Source organism: Leucopleurus acutus (assembly GCF_964270905.1).
Source record: "Leucopleurus acutus genome assembly, chromosome: 1".
Taxonomy (NCBI): domain Eukaryota; kingdom Metazoa; phylum Chordata; class Mammalia; order Artiodactyla; family Delphinidae; genus Leucopleurus; species Leucopleurus acutus.
Genome location: NC_139142.1, coordinates 45,364,497 through 45,384,328, shown reverse-complemented (window position 1 = coordinate 45,384,328; position 19,832 = coordinate 45,364,497). Strand labels below are relative to the sequence as shown.

At 39.4% G+C, this 19,832-nt stretch overlaps 2 protein-coding genes across 3 annotated transcripts in view; both read left to right on the top strand.

The window, feature by feature from the left end:
- The window catches only part of SOCS4 (suppressor of cytokine signaling 4), a 19,006-nt gene extending 11,725 nt beyond the window's left edge, over positions 1-7,281 (top strand). The window contains exon 2 of one of the 2 annotated variants that reach the window (XM_082832757.1): positions 946-7,281. In XM_082832757.1, the coding sequence (XP_082688883.1) occupies positions 1,038-2,360 (1,323 nt within the window). In that variant the 5' untranslated portion in view covers positions 946-1,037 and the 3' untranslated portion in view covers positions 2,361-7,281. Of the gene's footprint in view, positions 1-652 lie in introns of both variants that reach the window. The other variant, XM_082832758.1, reaches the window with a different exon arrangement.
- Positions 6,418-19,832, top strand: MAPK1IP1L (mitogen-activated protein kinase 1 interacting protein 1 like; the record flags this gene model as incomplete). The annotated part of the gene is made up of 4 exons (XM_082849890.1): positions 6,418-6,423; positions 8,687-8,968; positions 9,069-9,212; positions 18,132-19,832. The coding sequence occupies 4 exons, from the start codon at positions 6,418-6,420 to the stop codon at positions 18,849-18,851; spliced, it is 1,152 nt and encodes a 383-aa protein (XP_082706016.1). The 3' UTR covers positions 18,852-19,832.

Here is a 19,832-nt window from a genome sequence, read left to right as displayed (position 1 = left end):
GCCCTATAGAACTTTATCTTCTTGTTTTTTGAAATTATCAAGAAGAATAGGGCTTTCCTGGTGGCGCAGTGGTTGAGAGTCCGCCTGCCGATGCAGGGGACGTGGGTTCGTGCCCCGGTCCGGGAGGATCCCACATGCCGCGGAGCGTCTAGGCCCGTGAGCCATGGCCGGTGAGCCTGCGCGTTCGGAGCCTGTGCTCTGCAGCGGGAGAAGCCACAGCGGTAAGAGGCCCGCGTACCGCAAAAAAAAAAGAAAAAAAAAAGAATATAAGGAAGTGTATGTGTGTATAAAATAACAAATTTTTATCCAATTCCAAATTTTCTACAAACTGCCTAGACTGATAGTGAAGTTGACCAGATATTTAAATGAGTTGACAAAAATTGCGTTGGGAATTCTTGCCTGACATTCCTACTATTCAGTGATGATTATTTATTTAATAAATTCTTAACAGCTTTTGTAACTTAAAACTGTTCATATTTTCAATCAATAGGAAAGAAAACAGAGAGAAGGAGGGTAGTGGTCATCAAACACCAGCTCATAGGTTTCTCATCTCTTAACAAAGAATTTCCTGGTCTGCTGTGAAATTAAAAAATAAGGGGAGGAGAGATGGGCATAAGATGTACCTCAAAACTGGAAATTGTTCATATTTCAGACATATATTTTGGCTGAGAGGATGCTTAGCTTTTTTGATTCACATCGAAACTAGCTGTGGGAAAGGAACTCAGATTCTTGACTCCATGTCACTATGGAATTATTAGCATAAGGTAAAGTAGTTTATTTAAGTGGGAACAAAATATCTTGGAACTGCCTTCCAACATTTCTAATAGTTTGTTTTTAATGTATTAATTATCCTTTTTCATCTTTTCATCTTATGTATAATTGGGGTTTGATATATAATCTATACAATGTTAATGACAAACGATTAATGATCTTTTTCTTCCTTAGATATATCCAGAAAGTGCCCAGAAGAAACATTCTACCGGAAAAACTGAAAGAGCAGTATTTATAACACTGGAATTTGTGGACAGTTTGTTAAAATGGCAGAAAATAGTGAAAGTAATAGTAAAAATGTAGATGTAAGGCCCAAAACTAGTCGGAGTCGAAGTGCTGACAGAAAGGATGGTTATGTATGGAGTGGAAAGAAGTTATCTTGGTCAAAAAAGAGTGAAAGTTGTTCAGATGCTGAAACAGTGAGTGCTATAGAGAAAACTGAAGTTCCTTTAAGGAGCCAAGAAAGGAAGCACAGCTGTTCATCTATCGAGTTGGATTTAGATCATTCCTGTGGGCATAGATTTTTAGGCCGATCTCTTAAACAGAAGCTGCAAGATGCTGTGGGGCAGTGTTTTCCAATAAAGAATTGTAGTAGTCGGCACTCTTCAGGGCTTCCGTCTAAAAGAAAAATTCATATCAGTGAACTCATGTTAGATAAGTGTCCTTTCCCACCTCGATCAGATTTAGCCTTTAGGTGGCATTTTATTAAACGACACACTGCTCCTATAAGTCCCAAATCAGATGAATGGGTAAGCACAGACTTGTCTCAGACTGAGTTGAGGGATGGTCAACTAAAACAACGAAGAAACATGGAAGAGGTCAACTGCTTCTCACATACCAGTGTTCAGCCCTGTGTCATAACCAATAACGATTCTTCGGGTAGAGGTGGTCCTGGGACTGGCTCTATAATGAACCTGGCTTCAAATAACAGTATAGAAGATAGTGATATGGATTCAGATGATGAAATTATAACACTTTGCACAAGTTCCAGGAAAAGAAACAAACCCAAATGGGAAATTGATGAAGAAACCCTGCAACTGGAAACACCTCCTAAGTACCATACCCAGATTGATTATGTCCACTGTCTTGTACCAGACCTCCTTCAGATCAATAATAATCCATGTTACTGGGGCGTTATGGATAAATATGCAGCTGAAGCTCTACTAGAAGGAAAACCAGAGGGTACCTTTTTACTGCGAGATTCAGCACAGGAAGACTATTTATTCTCCGTTAGTTTTAGACGCTATAGTCGTTCTCTTCATGCTAGAATTGAACAGTGGAATCACAACTTTAGCTTTGATGCACATGATCCTTGTGTCTTCCATTCTCCTGACATAACTGGGCTCCTAGAGCATTATAAGGACCCGAGTGCCTGTATGTTCTTTGAACCACTTTTATCCACTCCTTTAATTCGGACTTTCCCCTTTCCCCTGCAGCATATATGCAGAACAGTTATTTGTAACTGTACAACTTATGATGGCATTGATGCCCTTCCAATTCCTTCTTCCATGAAATTATATCTGAAAGAATATCACTATAAATCAAAAGTTAGAGTACTCAGGATTGATGCACCAGAACAGCAATGCTAGGAAAAGGGTAGGAACACGGGAGTGATTATATACATATTTTCATTTAATATTTTATTTTTCTTATTATGCCACTTTGAATTTTTCTACAGGGGCAGTTAAAGTCCAAAATAAACTTATGCCCTAAATTTTACTTCCAGATCAGTTTATTTTTCTTAGGATACAATAATTGTTTAACAATAATAATTGTTTAATAATTGTTACACACTAGGAGTTAATGGATATTTTTGACTAGGTGTTTGGTTTTTGTTTTTACCATGTAGATTGTATACTTAATTTTTTTCTTTTCTTAACTGTAATTTGCATATGATCCAGGGATATTTGAAGTTTGGTAGGCATTGCAAACACAGTTAAATAATCTGTATTTCATACTTTTCTTTAAAAGTAATCCTGTCCTTTCTTACATATAAAATGCTTTGTTAACCTATGCCATTGGCATTCCTATACATAGGATACAGTTTCCCCATCATCCTTTTCATTTGGTTTAAAAGTCTTCAGTAAAGCTGAGTGTGTTGTAATTTACAATCCATACTAATGTAATTAACTTCTATAATTTACTAATAGGGATGTTAAAGGTTAGCAAAATGGCTTAAAATCAAACTTCATGTGTTTTAATTTTAAATATTAACTGTAAAGCAGAATTACTAAATTTGATTAATCAGGTTGGTAAGAATCAAATGAGGACATGATATTTTGGGGGTGAATTTATTCTTCTATAATGTGGCATGGTCATTTATTATTCCTTGAGTAGATCTTTCTCTCAAACTAGGAAGAGTTACCATCTTCAGAACATAAGTATTGTTCCTTTCTCACTGGAAGCTTTAAAAATAATGATAACACTATTAGTAACTAGTAGTTACTAAAGTAATAAAGCAACTAAGGTTTTTCTGTATTTACTTATGAACTGTTGCTTCTGCTTAGCTCTGTTTTAGAAACTCTGAGCCTGTTAGTTTGGAGAGATGCCACAGTTTATATAAACAGCCACAAATTTCCATTGGTAACCAAAGAGAACTAGGTAGTTTTTCATTATTTTGAATTGAGCTTGAATAAAGATTCAAGAAGTAAACGTGGAGCTCAGTATTCAGGGAGCTTAATAATGGTTTTGATCTTCAGGTTCCAGATAATTATTCCTATTTTCAGAACTAACATGTCTTTAGTATGGCTTCAAAAAGGAAACATTTTGAGAGCTACGTGGCTTATGCCATACTGAACAATACTGGGCACCAGGCGTAATATTTTGAATTTAACATCCCCAGAACAGGGAAGTATTTTTAGAAATGTTATATAATAAGATAGATGGATAAGATAGCCTACTCTTCTTTTTTAAAGAATCAGTGAATAATAAATATCCTAGACAGTTATTCCTTCTGGTGAGTTGTCTACCCCTTTGTACAAGTTGGCATTTTTAATATCATAGTAACTGATTTCTTGATGCTAGTTTAGCTCTAGTAGGAAGCTGCTTCTACCTGTATTGAAAGAAATTTGACTCAGATTTCCACGTTAGAATAGATGTTTCTTAAGTTTATCATTGCTTTTATGTTGAAGTAGCATTTCCCTTTCCTGCAGTTCTGCTGATAACATAAAGATGGCATTTAAAAATAATTGCTTAAAAATAACTTTTTAGCAATTATCACAAAATTAAAATCTGTTACCATTGTCTTCTAACATATTTTTTTCTCAGTGATCTCAAGATTGTCTTGGTTCCAGTGAGGGTTAGCTACTAAAATGGCACCTCTCTTAGCAGTGATGAGGCTCGGGATATCAACACCAGTGTCAGGATAAATATCTCTTCTAAAGATGATATTTCCCTTTTACAAAAGTGGGACAGTCTCATACTACCTCATCTTTATTGTGGCGCTTTTGTAGATCACTGAGAAGCTTATCTTATTTACCAATATAGCACTTCCTAAATGTCCATCTTTGGTGAAAGAAAATTAATAGTATGGTAAGACTCTACCCATAATTATAGTTTTTTATCAGAATTTGATATTGAGACTTTCTGTTTCTATGAAACAATATTGTTTTAAATATTTTTCTTTTAAAAATAACTTTTTATCAATACAGAAGAACCTAAGGAATGACTAGCTAGTGAATATTCTGTTAAAAGGTAATTTTATAAAGAAAAATATTACATTGTCTTTTATAGTGGTAAAAATTAGTATTTATATGAAAATCAAGATCTAAGTAGCCTTTCGTATATTCAAACTGGTTGCTTGTGATATATTTTCTCTGGCTTTCTTATTTTTTCACCTTCAAGGTATTGATAGCTGTTAACATTTTCAAAATACTGCCATTTATATAGCCTTGAAGTAGGTGATCTAATAAATGAGAGCAGGAAGGAGACTCATTTACGCTGAAACGGTTTGTATTTTTTCCTTTGGTATTTGCTACAGAAAAGAAATCGGGAAAGTAGAAATGTAAGATTTGAGAAAGGAATTGTTTACCATGAAGGAAAAAGAAGAGTAATAATAAATTTTTTAAAGCGTGAAGGAATTGGAATTTAGAAAGGTTTAACCCTTTCTCAGTGACTTGTGGACACATTTGGAAGAGCATTCGGTATTCAGAAACTTAACTCATTAAAAATGTAATTACTGAAATTATGTATAAGTAAATGAGTATAAGTTTTGAAAGGAACAATGTGGGGAGATACAAATGTATCAGGTTGGCCAAAAAGCTCGTTCGGAGTTTTCCGTATATGAAAAACCTGAACGAACTTTTTGGCCAACCCAATAAATTTTGTAACTAAGTTGGACATGGTGAGCGTTTGAAAAGTGTAAATTGCAGGGTTGAGAAAGCATTCAGCATGGTGGGAATGTGTGGCACTTATTGGTGAGAGAGGATGGGGCTAAAAGAAACAAGATAAAATATTAAAATTAAGACTTTAGGCATTACCTCAGGGGAAAGCCTTGATAGTGAAAGGGGACTACTTGATCACTAATAGCTAGTCTGGACCAGACACTTAAATGTGCTTTGGGAATCATCCTGCCCTAACCAGGAAATAAACTTGACTTTTCTATTTCTCTCTGAAGCTTTCAGGAATACCCCCAAGCCCCCCTCTCCTTTTTTAAGCTACAGCATCTTGATTCATACTATAATTCCTGAAACATGCTGAATGGATTTTTTAGGTTCCTTGAGCATTTTTGTATGAAGAATCATATCTGATCTTTCTATAACCATGCCATTCACTTAAATAATTCACAGAGGGAAGGGTTTAATTTAAAGGAAGACCTAATAGGAAGAAGATTAAAGGAAGCTTTTAGTCAGTCTGTGGCTAGATTTATTGATTTGGTGATCAGACCTGTGTTCCTTCCTGAATGTCAGCTAATGGCAAACTGTGGTCAAAAAAATGGCTTTCAGTTAAAAGTTTTGACTTCTTATTGTAAATAATATAAAGAATGTCTAAGTCATTAGAAATCCTTTTTAGAAAAGTAGAGCAAATGTGGCAAATAGGACTCATATCATTACACAAATTACATTTCTTTTTATAAGAAAAACACAAACCATTATCATTTATTCATGAGCCAAAGCCATTAGGAAGATAAATCAAGTTATCAGCTTCCTGTCTGTCTGAAGTTTGGATCATTTTATAGATCCATGTAATAGAGAGCTTCCTTCCTATGAAACAAAAACCTTGAGACCTAACTCTTACAAATATACTCTTAGTTTGCATTAAAAGTCTTTTTTGTCACTTTTAGCTATAATCAGAGTCAAATAGGTTATATATTGATTTTGGTAGAGCAACTTTAACAGGAAGTGGACTTAATTATATAACATTCCTGGAGATAACACAAGGGAAACAGTGTTTAAATGTAAAATAGATTGTGTGTTAGGTAATTTAATGCCCAAATGAATAAAAGATTTTAAGTCAAGCAGGTTATTGTTTCTACTTTGGAAGAAAATCTTTACAATCTTAGTTTTACATAATCAGTTTTACATCCATTTTTATTTCTAAAGAACAGAAAGCACAAGAGGTTTTTCTTTTTTAATGGTCTACTAGAAATGAGCAACACTACAAGAGTCTGTCTATACTATTCTTAACACATTAGATATTGGAGACAAAATGGAGGTAACTTTTGGAAATGGTTTGGCTTCTAAATAGAAACGTAGACTAAATAGAATAGTAGACTAATGGATATAACCCAATGGAAAGGAATTTAAGGCACATGACTCCTGTTTCAAATAAAGCCGGTCTTTTTTATTTACTTTTTAATTTTGAATAGATTACTCAATCCTAAATCTTTGTTTACTTTCATTTCCTAGCACATAAAATATAGATAATAATACTTGTCTCTTGACTTCCTGAAGGTTAATTCTTCAGTTAAGAGGTGACCCTTGGAGCATACTTGAAAATAATTTCTGTACAGCTGTTAAGTACTAACGTGATGATAGGTTTTCAACGTATTCCCTTAGTGGACCCTGCAGATTCACATTCACTTCTTTTAGCCTGTAATAGGCTTTCTTGACTTGATTTGACAATAAAGATAATGGTACAATTTGAATTTATGGTTTAGACTCTGCAATTAGATGAACAGTTGCAATTTCCTCCTACCCTTAATAAGGTTTGTGTGAAATTGATGTTTGCCTAAGTTATTTTAAAAGTTGATTACATTTGCAGGAAGTAAAGATAATCACTTTTGCCATGGTTATAATCAAATCTAAGCTTTCAGACTTGAGGGTGTAAAACTCAAGGAGATTTACTTAAAGTATTCTGACTTTGCTAGAATTGGATAAATTCTGTATAAACCAAGTACGCACTCGATATATACTTGAATATACAGAGTTTAAGTAGTAACTTCACAAAGCTATTAGTACTCTTATCAGGCTTGTATCCACCCCTTACCCAAAAAGAAGTAGAGTGTTCCCATTTTTATTTCTAATCCTGAAGTTGAATGTTTCTTCTTGGATGTGAGTTCAAATAAATTGATCTGAATAAATTTTCGTTTCTTATTAATTAAAACTTCATATATAAAATCCAAAAGCTTTGTAGTTTTAAAAACATTGTACTGTATGTTACCTGGCACATTCAACTTTATATATGAGAAATTTAAAAATCTGTATTACACATTTTCCTTTCAGTTTTTTGTGTCATTTTGGGTCTTCCAGAAACATGTCAAGATGTGATTAAATGTGCAAGAGATTTATTGGAGGGGGATGGACACCTGTGAAGAATAAATGAGAATGGGACTTCCCTGGCGGTCCAGTGGTTAAGACTCTGGGCTTACACACACATAAACACACACACAAAAAGAATAAAGGGGAAGAGAGCAGGAGAAGGTGGGGAAATCATACCAAACTGCATGTCTGACATCTGTGAAAGAAACTGAAGGAAGCATTGGGTAGGGTGGGCAATGTAGTTCTAAAAATGCTAGGCGAGGATGTAGTTCCCAACAGGTTACCTGTAGGAGCCCACATGGGACAGGAATGGCCTACCTCTAGAACTCCCGCCATGCTCGGTTATTGACTGGCAACATGGGAAAAGCTGGAGGTTGTTGGTCACTCTAATACACGTGACCAGGAGTAGAATGAGACACAACGTGGGCACAAATTTTTTTTTTGACCATAAACTCAGTAATGAAAATTTTGTGTGCAACATTTAAAAATCAGAATTAATGCAAAACAAAAGGCCCTATGATGAGCAAAATATCAAAAACTTAAATATAGCACTATTTTGCTGACTTACTGTTGCTTCAGGCTTCCTATGGCACTGCTTCCCGTGCCACAAGGCACTGCTGACTCACTGCCTCCCATTAGGGCAGGGTAGGTAGTTCACACTAGTGGTATTATTTTCCATAGACCACTGCCCCTAACCAAAAACATGTCTTCCCCAGGCTTAGGTATTTGAAGTTTCTCTGTTGCTCATTTTTCAGAATGAGAATTATGTGTGCTGTGGAGTAAGCCCAAACAAGTCGTTTAAGAAGTTTATATAAAATGTCCACCCACCGATCCACTAACATCAAATGAAAACAAAGAAGTAAAATGTTGTAAGAATATTGCATATTTTTAAGTTTTACATTAAAATATATGTATGTTATGTGTGTATTTTTTGTACACCACATAATTATGACATCTTCATTAGTAGCTAGCACACGTTCCCTGACGGCTGGGGCCACGTGTCAATCCATCATCTTTTGGGCCTGACATAGAGTAGGTAGGTAGTTTATTCAAAACTGAACTGTGGGAGAAGAAATACTGATCAGAAAAAAATCTGCAAAGACATCCGTTCCTTTAGTTAATATCGATTTGTCAAGCCATTTGCAAACGTCTTCCCCTTCCTGTATTGCTTTTAGCTCTCTCCAATTTTGGCCAACGGATCCGTGTCCCGGGGTTAGGCTGCATTCACACCTAGCCAGCTTCGAGGCCTGGCCCTAAAGACCGCAAGCGTAGGGAATCCAGAACCTGCCTTCAACCTTCTCTTCAGGAGACAAGTTAACAATTTCCGCCAGGGTGCCCAGAACGCCACCGGCCACTGGCGTTTCCTCCAGACTGCTCAGAACTCCGGAACATCGGGGCTCTTTCCTCCCGCCCACCGAGAGAAAACAGCCGCCCGGGAGCGAGCGCAAGGAACAGCCGCGCCGCCGGGGCCGGGCGGGCCGCAGTGCCACCCGGGCCCTGTAGGAGGCGCGCGCGGCCGGGCCCGGCCGACCAGAGGAGAGGCGGAGCGCGGGCGGGGGCAGCGCGCTCGAAGCTCTGCGCTTCCTGTTCCGGCGCCAGGAGGAGCCGCGCGCTGCTGGTGCTGCTGCCGCCCCCATCTCCGTCGCCGCTGCTGTCGGTCGGGCTGCGCTCAGTTCTTCAGCGATCAGTTCCCTCGGACCCATCGCCGCTTCTAGACCTTGCTGCGGGTTCGGATCTTGCCGGGTGAGGCTGCCTCGGCGCTGGCGGGGTCGTGGAGGGGAGCAAAGGAGCACGCCCAAGCGGGACGCGGGCGCAGTAACGGAGATGCCTGAGTCGCTTCTTTGGGGGCCGGGGGCTAAGGGTTTCTTCCTGTCGTCTTCCTCCCGGCTGCGGGATGTCGGCCCTTTCGCCCCCCAAGGAGAAGGCGTCGGAGGCGGGTGACGTCGCGCCCGATGGGTTTCTCCGCGCTTGACGTCAGGCCTGGCTGGGGGCGGGGCGGGGAGCGGCCTGGCCCCTCCCCCACCCCTTCCCGGGCAGGCGCGACCCGCTTGGAGGCCGGTTCGCTCCGGTTGATCCCGGACTCCTTTTGTTCGTTTGGCCCTTTAGGGCTGCCGGCCTCCCGCCCCTTGGCCCTGACCCCCTCCCCCACTCAGTAATTTCCAATGAAAGGGAGAGGGAGGCCTAAACAGATTCTTGGTGGAGTCTGTGACGCTAGTTTAAGATTTTTCGCATTGTGACGTTTTGGTCATTATTTTCTAGAGGAGTTGCTAGCAGATACCTTAGATGAATACCCATGACAGAAACGATGAGAAGTGTTGAGTTCTGTAATACTCCCTTTTTGTAGGATTTAGGAGCACTTGGTGGCTTTGGACCGTTTTCTTTTGAAAACCAAGCGTAGTGCTTTTAATAAATGAGGATTCTAATGTTGGAGCATCGAATCGTACTCACCTGACTGAAAAAAAAATTTTTATAGCATTGCTACTAAAGAAATACTCGTACACGTGGTGGTTGTATGGGCCTCATTACAGGGGAAGGTAGCCTTCAGAAATCTTTCAGAAGTTCTTTGTTTAGGAGTGTTCTTTGGGCAGGGAGAACAGACATTTTTCTTGCTACTGGTGTCTTGAACTTCCTATTCAAAATTAGTTTGTTTCAGAAACTTGAGCTGTGTGTACTAGAATGTCCTTTTCCTATCTCCAGGAGGAACGGAGACCCAGAGACAACCCCTTAACCGAAATCCTTGGGACCAGTGTGTTTTGGAATTCAGAAATCTTTGGATTTTATCTTTAGATTTTAGAAAGACAATAAGGTGCAAAGATGAGAGATCACACCAGCAGAGTCGGGGCAGCATCCCCTAATCCAACAGTAATATTTGTTCAGCGAATAGGGGAGAATTAATGGAAACTGTAAAATAGCCTCAGGTCAGGTTTTGCCACCAAGTAAGTTTTATGCCAGACCTGGGAGCATTTCTTTCATTTTTAGAGGTTTCTGAACTGAGAACTGTAGATAAAGGTTTGTGGACCTATCGTAGCAATTTGTAAAAGCTAACATTTGTTGAGTTTTCGCTGTGTGCCAGACAGTGACCAAGAGAGTTGTTTATTATGTAAGTCTCACAGCAGATCTATGAAGTGGACGCTACTCCTGTCTACTTTCACCTCTGGGGTTTGCACAGCTCAGCTTGTTCAGAGCCAGCCAGTGAAGTGCAGTGTTACGTAGTCTGTCATACTATTGGCGTTCACTCTTTTTAACCATAAGCAATATGCCCATACACAGAGGAGGACAAGATAATGTGTCTGTTTTCCGGGCACTTTTATTATAGGCACTTGATTTACCAGTCCCATTTAGTCTCTCCTGTTACTGGCCCGTTCTTTATAGTTGAAGTAACAGGTTCACTCAGGTGAGCTGACTCAGAGACATTCAAACCTTGGTCTAGAGACTCTCTGCTAAGGCTTTCATATTCCTCCATTTTCTACATTCTAACCAATTGGAACTGCTTACACCAGGGGTCCCCAACCGCGAGGCCGCGGACCCGTACAGACCCGCGCGTCCGTGGCCAGTTAGGAACCAGGCCGCACGTTAGGAGGTGAGCTGCGGTGAGGGAGCAAAGCTTCATCTGCTGCTCCCCATCGCTCCTGAGCCATCCCCTCCCCCCACCCCCGCTTCCGTGGAAAATTTGTTTTCCGTGAAACCGGCCCCTGGTGCTGAAAAGGTTGGGCACTGCTGGCTTACACTTCCCACAGATCTCTTGTCCCCCTCTCAGCTTTTGCACAAACTTCTCCTTTCCCTAGGGCCTATCTAGCTCTTCACCTCATTGTTCTCCCAGACTGCAAAGGCACCACTCCTCGGGACTCCTTGTCTGATACTCCTTTCCTTGATTCCTTTAGGAGCTTTTTGAGGTGCTCCCATAGAGCCCTGCGCTCACCCCAGGTAACCTGCTGTTTAAATGGTAGTTCTCCGCCAAACTGTGAACGCCTTTAAGCGTTTATTCCACGCAATACTATTCATTTCCCCAAGGCCCAACGCAGTACCTGGCACTTATGTTCCAATAAGTATCTGAGTGTAGAAAATACGGCTGACATGAGGTTGTGGGAAAAAAATTTTTTAATTACATGTTTTTAAGTAATTTAAAATGTTCAAAAACTTGCAGATCCCCAATTTCTTGAGTTGCCCAAATGTAAATTAGAGTGTATCTGATAAACGCCAATACTAAAATTTACCCTATATGCTCATTCAAAATTTATATTTTCAGTACAATATATTACCACTACTGTATCCTCTCTCCATACTAAACAAAGCCATGCAAAAATCCTGATTTCCCTTAGTGACTCTTAATAAATGTGTTACTTGTTTATAACTGTAGATTATTAAATATTTTACTTATCTGTGAAGTAGTCGGAAATTATAACTGTTTTGCTGATGGGAAGATGGTCTCTGGTTAAAAAGTTTGCCTTTGTCAAAAGATTCAGATAAAAGGATTGGTGTCCATGTTTCATAACTGTGTAGTCCCATACTGTTTATGACTCCACTACAATTTGATGGCCTATTGAAATATTCCTTTTCCAATAGTCACTAGTAATTTATGGAGTTCAACTTTTTTTAAACCTCCCCATGATGGAATTACCATTTTTACTCTAAAGGCCATACGCTTACAGAAATGTTTTACTTTTCTAGTGCATGTTGAAAGAAATTTTGTACTCTTGTTTTAAAATTGCTCCTCAGAAAATACAATGATTGGGCTTCCCTGGTGGCGCAGTGGTTTAGAATCCACCTGCCAACGCAGGGGACATGGGTTCAAGCCCTGGTCTGGGAAGATCCCACATGCCGCGGAGCAACTAAACCCGTGCGCCACAACTACTGAGCCTGCACTCTAGAGCTCGGGAGCCACAACTACTGAGCCCTCGTGCCACAACTACTAAAGCCCACGTGCCTAGAACCCATGGTCCGTAGCAAGAGAAGCCACCGCAGTGAGAAGCCCGTGCACCGCAATGAAGAGTAGCCACTGCTTGCCACAACTAGAGAAAGCCCACACGCAGCAACAAAGACCCAACACAGCCAAAAATTTAAAAAAATAAAAATACAGTGATTATTCTTCACACATGTACTGCCATAAAGTATTAACAGAAAGTTTTGGAAGTGATAGCTTTAGATTATTCTGAAAAGAAAATTAAAATCTTCCTTGAGTTTACACTTTTTTTCCTAGTTCAAGGTTGCATTGGCCTCATCTTAATTAGCATAATCCATATGTTTGAGAATCGTTTTTTAGAAAATCTAGGGTTTGGAGAATCCCCTGGCTGTCCATTGGTTAGGACTTGACACTTTCATGGCTGGGGTCCCAGGTTCAGTCCCTGGTGGGGAAGCTAAGATTCCACAAGCCACGCGGCACGGCCAAAAAAAAAGAAATAAGAAAACCTAGGGGTTTTTGTGGTGTTTTTTTTTTACATTCTGCAACTCTTCTCATATTGGAATAGTGATGTCCAACTCTATTTTTTATTTTTTTGCGGTATGCGGGCCTCTCACTGTTATGGCCTCTCCCGCTGCGGAGCACGGGCTCCGGACGCGCAGGCCCAGCGGCCACGGCTCACGGGCCCAGCCACTCCGCGGCATGTGGGATCCTCCCAGACGGGGGCACGAACCCGCGTCCCCTGCATCGGCAGGCGGACTCCCAACCACTGCGCCAACAGGGAAGCCCCCAACTCTATTTTTTAACCTTTTTATGATGAAAGTATTCCCCAAGTAATAAATTGGAATGTTTCCAATTAATATGAACACTTTATTCTAGGCATGGAGAGCAGGTCACTTTACTATGCAGTTCTGTAGAACAGGAAGTGACTTATTTCTAATCCCTTTGGTCAGGGCGTTATTATTTCCTCTGTCTTCCAGGATTTGATTTTGAATTTAAACTTTTGAAAGCCAGAGTTGTGAATCAGTTTGATGTTATTAACTAATGGAATATATTTTAATGTAATGCTATGATTAATTAACGATAGTTTTTCAAAAACTAAGAGGGAGATGAGTAATTCTGAAAACCCAAACTGTAAGACCACGTGAAATTCATTGAGTTGCTTAGTTGGTTAGGTTTTCTGCTCCAGAATTAGTGTGAACTTTGATACAAAACTATTTTCTGTTTCGAAAAGGCTCACCCTGTTTGAAAAGAATGTTAGTCTTAGGTAGACTTTAAACTTGTGCATGGATAAACTTTAGACCTAAGAATTTACTATTGTGTGATGTGACATTTTAGTATAAAACAAACCTTAACATGGGAATGACTAGGTAATTGTATTTGCTATACATTCATGATGTGTTTTTTAATATTATGAATTAAGAGCAGGGTTATAGCAGTTGCAGCAGTAGGCTTCCTGTTCATTTTCTTTATCATTCCTCATGATAACCAAATCATAAATAATAAAATTGTAAATGCAAGGATGGCTCAATATTAAGCAATATATATGTAACTATATTGTGATTGATGGGACAAAGGAGAAGAACTGCAAGATCAACTCATTAGATGCCAAAAAAAATCATCTGAAGAAATTCAGTGTTGGATTTTTTATTTTTAACTAGCAAAATAGGAATAAATAAGTCTAGCAAAATAGGCATAGATAGAAACTTCCTTACTGTAATTTTTTTTAAATCTCAAAACTAAAAATGAGTCATATATAAACATTAGAAGCATTGCCAGGAGAGTTGAGAAGAAGACTACTGTGCTCACACTATCTTATTTAATATTTCATTGTTGTTTAAGTCCTAGCTTAGGCCAAAGAGAAAAGAGGTGTAAATACTGCAAAGAGAAGGTAAAATTATTTTTTGCTAATGGCATAATCCTTTATCTGCAGATTCCAGAGAGTCAACTGAGAGACTTTCAGGATAAAATAATTCAATAATGTCACTGCTTACAAAAGTAACACTAAAATTTGAAAGGCTTTCCCATATATGAACAAACAATTAGAAAATATAATGGAAGAACCAATTTACAACCACAAGAAAACGTTTACCATTTAGAAATCTAACTCAAAAAATGTGTAGGAGTCTTGATTTTTAAAAACTACTGAGTGGGGACTTCCCTGGTGGCGCAGTGGTTGGGAATCCGCCTGCCAATGCAGGGGACATGGGTTCGAGCCCCGGTCCGGGAAAATCCCACATGCCGCGGAGCAACAAAGCCTGTGTGCCACAACTACTGAGCCTGCGCTCTAGAGCCCATGAGCCACAACTACTGAGCCCATGTGCCACAACTACTGAAGCCCGCGTGCCTAGAGCCCGTGCTCTGCAACAAGAGAAGCCACCGCAGTAAGAAGCCCATGCACCGCAACAAAGAGTAGCCCCCGCTACCAGCAACTAGAGAAAGCCCGCACGCAGCAATGAAGACCCAACGCAGCCAAAAGTAAAATAAATAAATTTATTTAAAAAAAAATAACTACTGAGTGATAATAAATGACAGTGATGGGAACTAGAAAGACATACCTTGTTCTTGAATGAGAATATTTTATACTTTAAATGTATGAAATGTCCCCTAAATTAATCTGTAAATTTAATGTGTTTTTTTGTTGTGTTGTTGTGTTTTGTTTATTTACAAAATGATCTAGAAAAAAATAAGCATGAAAATATTCAGGAAAATCTGAAATAAACAGTAATAGTAGCTCATAAAATTTGTTTAAAATTTAAAGCTGCCCTGATAAGATGAGATGTTATAGTGTGGATCAGTAGGAAAGAATAGAGTTCACAATACCTTTGGGAAATGATGGAGGCTCTATGACTTGGTGGTTAAGAACCTTGGCTCTGGGGGCTTCCCTGGTGGTGCAGTGGTTAAGAATCCACCTGCCAATGCAGGGGACAGGGGTTTGAGCCCTGGTCCAGGAAGATCCCACGTACCACAGAGCAACTAAGCCCAAGCGCCACAACTACTGAAGCCCACGCACATAGAGCCCGTGCTCCACAACAAGAGAAGCCACTACAATGAGAAGCCAGTGCACTGCAATGAAGAGTAGCCCCCGCTTGCCGCAACTAGAGAAAAGCCCGCGCACAGCAACGAAGACCCAATGCAGCCAAAAATAAATAAATAAATTTATTTAAAAAAAAAAAAGAAGAATCTGCCTGCCAATGCAGGGGACACAGGTTCGAGCCCTGGTCCGGGAAGATCCCACATGCTGCGGAGCAACCAAGCCTATGCACCACAACTACTGAGCCTGCGTGCCTAGAGCCTGTGCTCCGCAACGAGAGAAGCCCACACACTGCCAAGAAGAGTAGCCCCTGCTCACCACAGCTAGAGAAAGCCCATGCACAGCAATGAAGACCCAACACAGCCAAAAATAAATAAGTAAAATAAATAAATTTATTTAAAAAAACAAAAAAAAGAGCCTTGGCTCTGCAGTCAGACGATACCTGGATTTGAATCTCTTCTCTGCTTGTCACTAGCTCTGACCTTAAACAGGGTAACTTGCTAAGCTTCCTTTTCTCCAGCTGTACACTGGGAGTGGTAATAGAATCTGCATCTATTAAACGAGATTATACACCTAAAGCACTTAGCATGGTGCCTGTTCCATGATATATTTACATATATGTGTGTATGTATGTATATACAGTGTTTGTTGTCAATAGCAACTGTATAATGTGTTAAAGGTAGCTTGTCAAATGGGTTCAAGCCCTGGTCCGGGAAGATCCCACATGCTGTGGAGCAACTAAGCCTGTGTGCCACAACTACTGAGCCTGCGCTCTGGAGCCTGTGCTCTGCAACAAGAGAAGCTCTCCCTCACCGCAACTAGAGAAAAGCCCATGCGCAGCAACAAAGACCCAACGCAGCCAAAAATAAAAATAAATAAATAATAAATAAATTTTTTTTAAAAAGTAGCTTGTGAAGTCTGTTGAAATAAGATAGATTATTCAGTAATTGTTGTTTGAAAGAACAGAAAGATTTTAAACAAGTTAAACCATAGAAGTACTATTAGAAGGCATAGGTGAATTTTTTTTGTCTCATATGACAGACATCTAATTTCCTTAATGTCTTACAAAGCATTAAAAAAAAAGATGTACTACTAAGTAGTAAAATGATCAAAGTCAAAATAGAGTTCATACTGTGTTATTCTATTTATGTGAAATCAAGGAACAAGCGAAAACTAAGAAAGTGATTGCTGAGTGGTAAAGGGGAATTGATTGGAATGTGGCATGAGTAAACCTATGGAGTGAAGGAAATGTTCTGTCTTGGATGGTTACAGGGGCATATGCAACTGTCAGAGCTTGTTTACCTGAACACTGATCCATGCATTTTATTGAAAGTTAATTATACTTCAGTTATAAAAATTGATAAAAGTGGTCCAAGGGCATGAGCATATTCACAGAAAAAGAAGTCTAAATGTGGTATTAAATTTAAATGATGCTCTACTTTCCATTCAAAGAAATGTAAGTTAAAACAAGATGCCAATTTTTAACCTATTATAATGGAAAATGATTTATAAATTTAATAACATCCAGTGGTGAAGAGGAGTTTTAAAAAGGTAGAGTGTAAATTGGCATGGGCTTTTTGAGATGGATCTTAGATGACTTTACCTGTTGACTATGTATTTCACTTCTGTACTTTTTCCTGGTGATAGACTCGAAAAGATAGGTGTTTAAAGATGTTCACTGTGTCATTGTTTAAAACAATTCAAACAATTCAAACTGTGAACAACCTAAACTGCCACCAACTTGAGACTGTAAACTAAATTATGGATCACTTTTATATGACGTGCAGCCAGTAAAAAGGGATGAAGTTTACAGAGGTGTATGAACTATTATGGAAATTTTTCCTATATAAAGAAAATCATTATATAAATGATTAAGATTCCATTTAAGTAAAAATAGTGTATGCATAGTTCCTTAAAGAATATATAAGAAATTAAACACTGGTTTTGAAATATTCCTTCTTTCTTTTTTTTTCTTTTTTTTTTTTTTTTTGTTTGTTTGGTCTTGTTTTTAGGAAAATGTCTGATGAATTTTCGGTAAGTTGATGCATTTACTCTTCATAAGTTTTTTGGCTCTTAGAAAAAAGACATGGTCCTAACTGTGGGCCCTAAGTCTTCCAATGTAAAAGAGATGCATTTTGTGATTCTTGGTTTTTGTTTTTATTTTTGTTTTTTTAGCATGTGATTTTGATAGATGATTTGCCCTAATTTACTTAGCTATGTTTGAAAATGCATTCTGTCGTATTTATTTCTTTATGAATCCTTAAGTAAAAAATTTTTTAAAGGGTTACTTCTGTTCTCTTTTAACCTGATAGTGTTAATAATAGCCAACATTTATTGAAAATTACATACCAGGCACTGTGTTAAGTGCATTAAATGAGTTATCTCATTTAGGCCTCAGGTTAACCCTAAACTGTTGTTTTGAAAATGAGGAAACTGAAGCTCAGAGAGGGTATATAACTTGTTTGAGGTAAAGCCAGGATCGAGATCACACTATGTTAATCAGTTGTATTTAGAAAACTTGAGCTTCTCTGAGGAATTTGCATTGTAAAGCTGCTATTTGAGGTAACTCCTAAATTTTGTATTAAATGAGTTGTTTTTTAAAAAACTGAACAGCTTGGCTTTTGAAGAATCCCTGACCCTATAGCTTACTATCCTTTATGGGTTTGTAATTATGTTTGGCATTGCTTGTCCCTGAATAAGGTCAGTAAGACACGCCTGTTTTGTATTCCAGTTGGCAGATGCGCTACCTGAACACTCCCCTGCCAAAACCTCTGCTGTGAGCAATACAAAACCCGGCCAACCTCCTCAAGGCTGGCCAGGTTCCAACCCTTGGAATAACCCAAGTGCTTCACCTTCTGTGCCATCTGGACTCCCACCAAGTGCAACACCCTCCACTGTGCCTTTTGGACCAGCACCAACAGGAATGTATCCCTCTGTGCCTCCCACCGGACCACCTCCAGGACCCCCTGCACCCTTTCCTCCTTCTGGACCATCATGCCCCCCACCTGGTGGTCCTTATCCAGCCCCAACTGTGCCAGGCCCTGGCCCCACAGGGCCATATCCGACACCAAATATGCCCTTTCCAGAGCTTCCAAGACCCTATGGTGCGCCCACAGATCCAGCTGCAGCTGGTCCTTTAGGTCCATGGGGATCCATGTCTTCTGGACCTTGGGCACCAGGAATGGGAGGGCAGTATCCTACCCCTAATATGCCATATCCATCTCCAGGGCCGTATCCCGCCCCTCCTCCTCCCCAAGCACCAGGGGCTGCACCACCTGTTCCATGGGGCACTGTTCCACCAGGAGCCTGGGGACCACCAGCGCCATATCCTGCCCCTGCAGGATCATATCCCACACCAGGACTCTATCCCAGTCCCAACAATCCTTTTCAAGTGCCTTCAGGACCTTCCGGTGCTCCACCGATGCCCGGTGGCCCCCATGTGAGTGTTTAATTTGTTATTTAACATGCAGTAATAGTCCCATAAGCACAACTGAAAGATTGTCTCCAGTTTCGGATAGAAGATTAGAAAGCTTTTAAACCTTTTTTAAAAAGGTGTGTGTATATTAAAAAAGGATAACTTTCAAACTTCAGGTAAACTTAGGTAAAGCATTTAAAAGGATGAAAACAATATTCCTGGTACTAAAAATAGAAAAATTCCCCAAATATCCCCAAAGACTTTGTAATGTAGTAAGCAGTGTCCTCAACAGCATCCTTGAGGTAAACTCAAAGATGTGTTTCATTGGATTTTTTTTTTTTTTTAACATTTCTCAGTACTGTTTTATAGCATCACACCAAAGCACAAGTTCACTAAAAGTAATCTCTGCCAGTCTGGCTAGATATAGAGGTAGATTTTTAGAGAATCCAGGGCAGTGAATGTGTAACGTTGCCCATCTTTCATGCAACTGTCCATAGTGTTTCTCAGCCAAGGTTTTGTTAGATTCTTAACAGTACTGATCTCAAGATTATACCAATCTCTGCATTGCCAATTATATGTAATGCTGTGTGCTTCACTGTCAGCCAGGCTGGAGTAGGGTTGACATCTCAGTTGAGGACCCTTTCTTGGGCGTATGACCAAATAGAAAAGCACCCTGTTTCCCTATGAACTGAGCCAAGTCAGATGCTCCATAGGGGCGAAAAAATCTATTTATTCTTAACAAAGTACTAATCAGATCTCCAACCAGATTAATCAAACATCCACCTCAATTGTAAAGGAGAAATACCTTAATAAAGTGCCCCTAAAACTTCTTTTCATTAGTGTAACTTTTTGCTTTCTATATATTGTCTTAAAAAATTATTTTTGTAAATTGTATGCCAGAATAAGTGAGATGATTAGCTGTTTGGCTTTATTAAGCAATAAGTTTATTTTAAGCCACAGCAAGGAGTTAATCAACTCCATTTACAAAATCTAGAAGTTTACTTTTTCTTTTTTCTA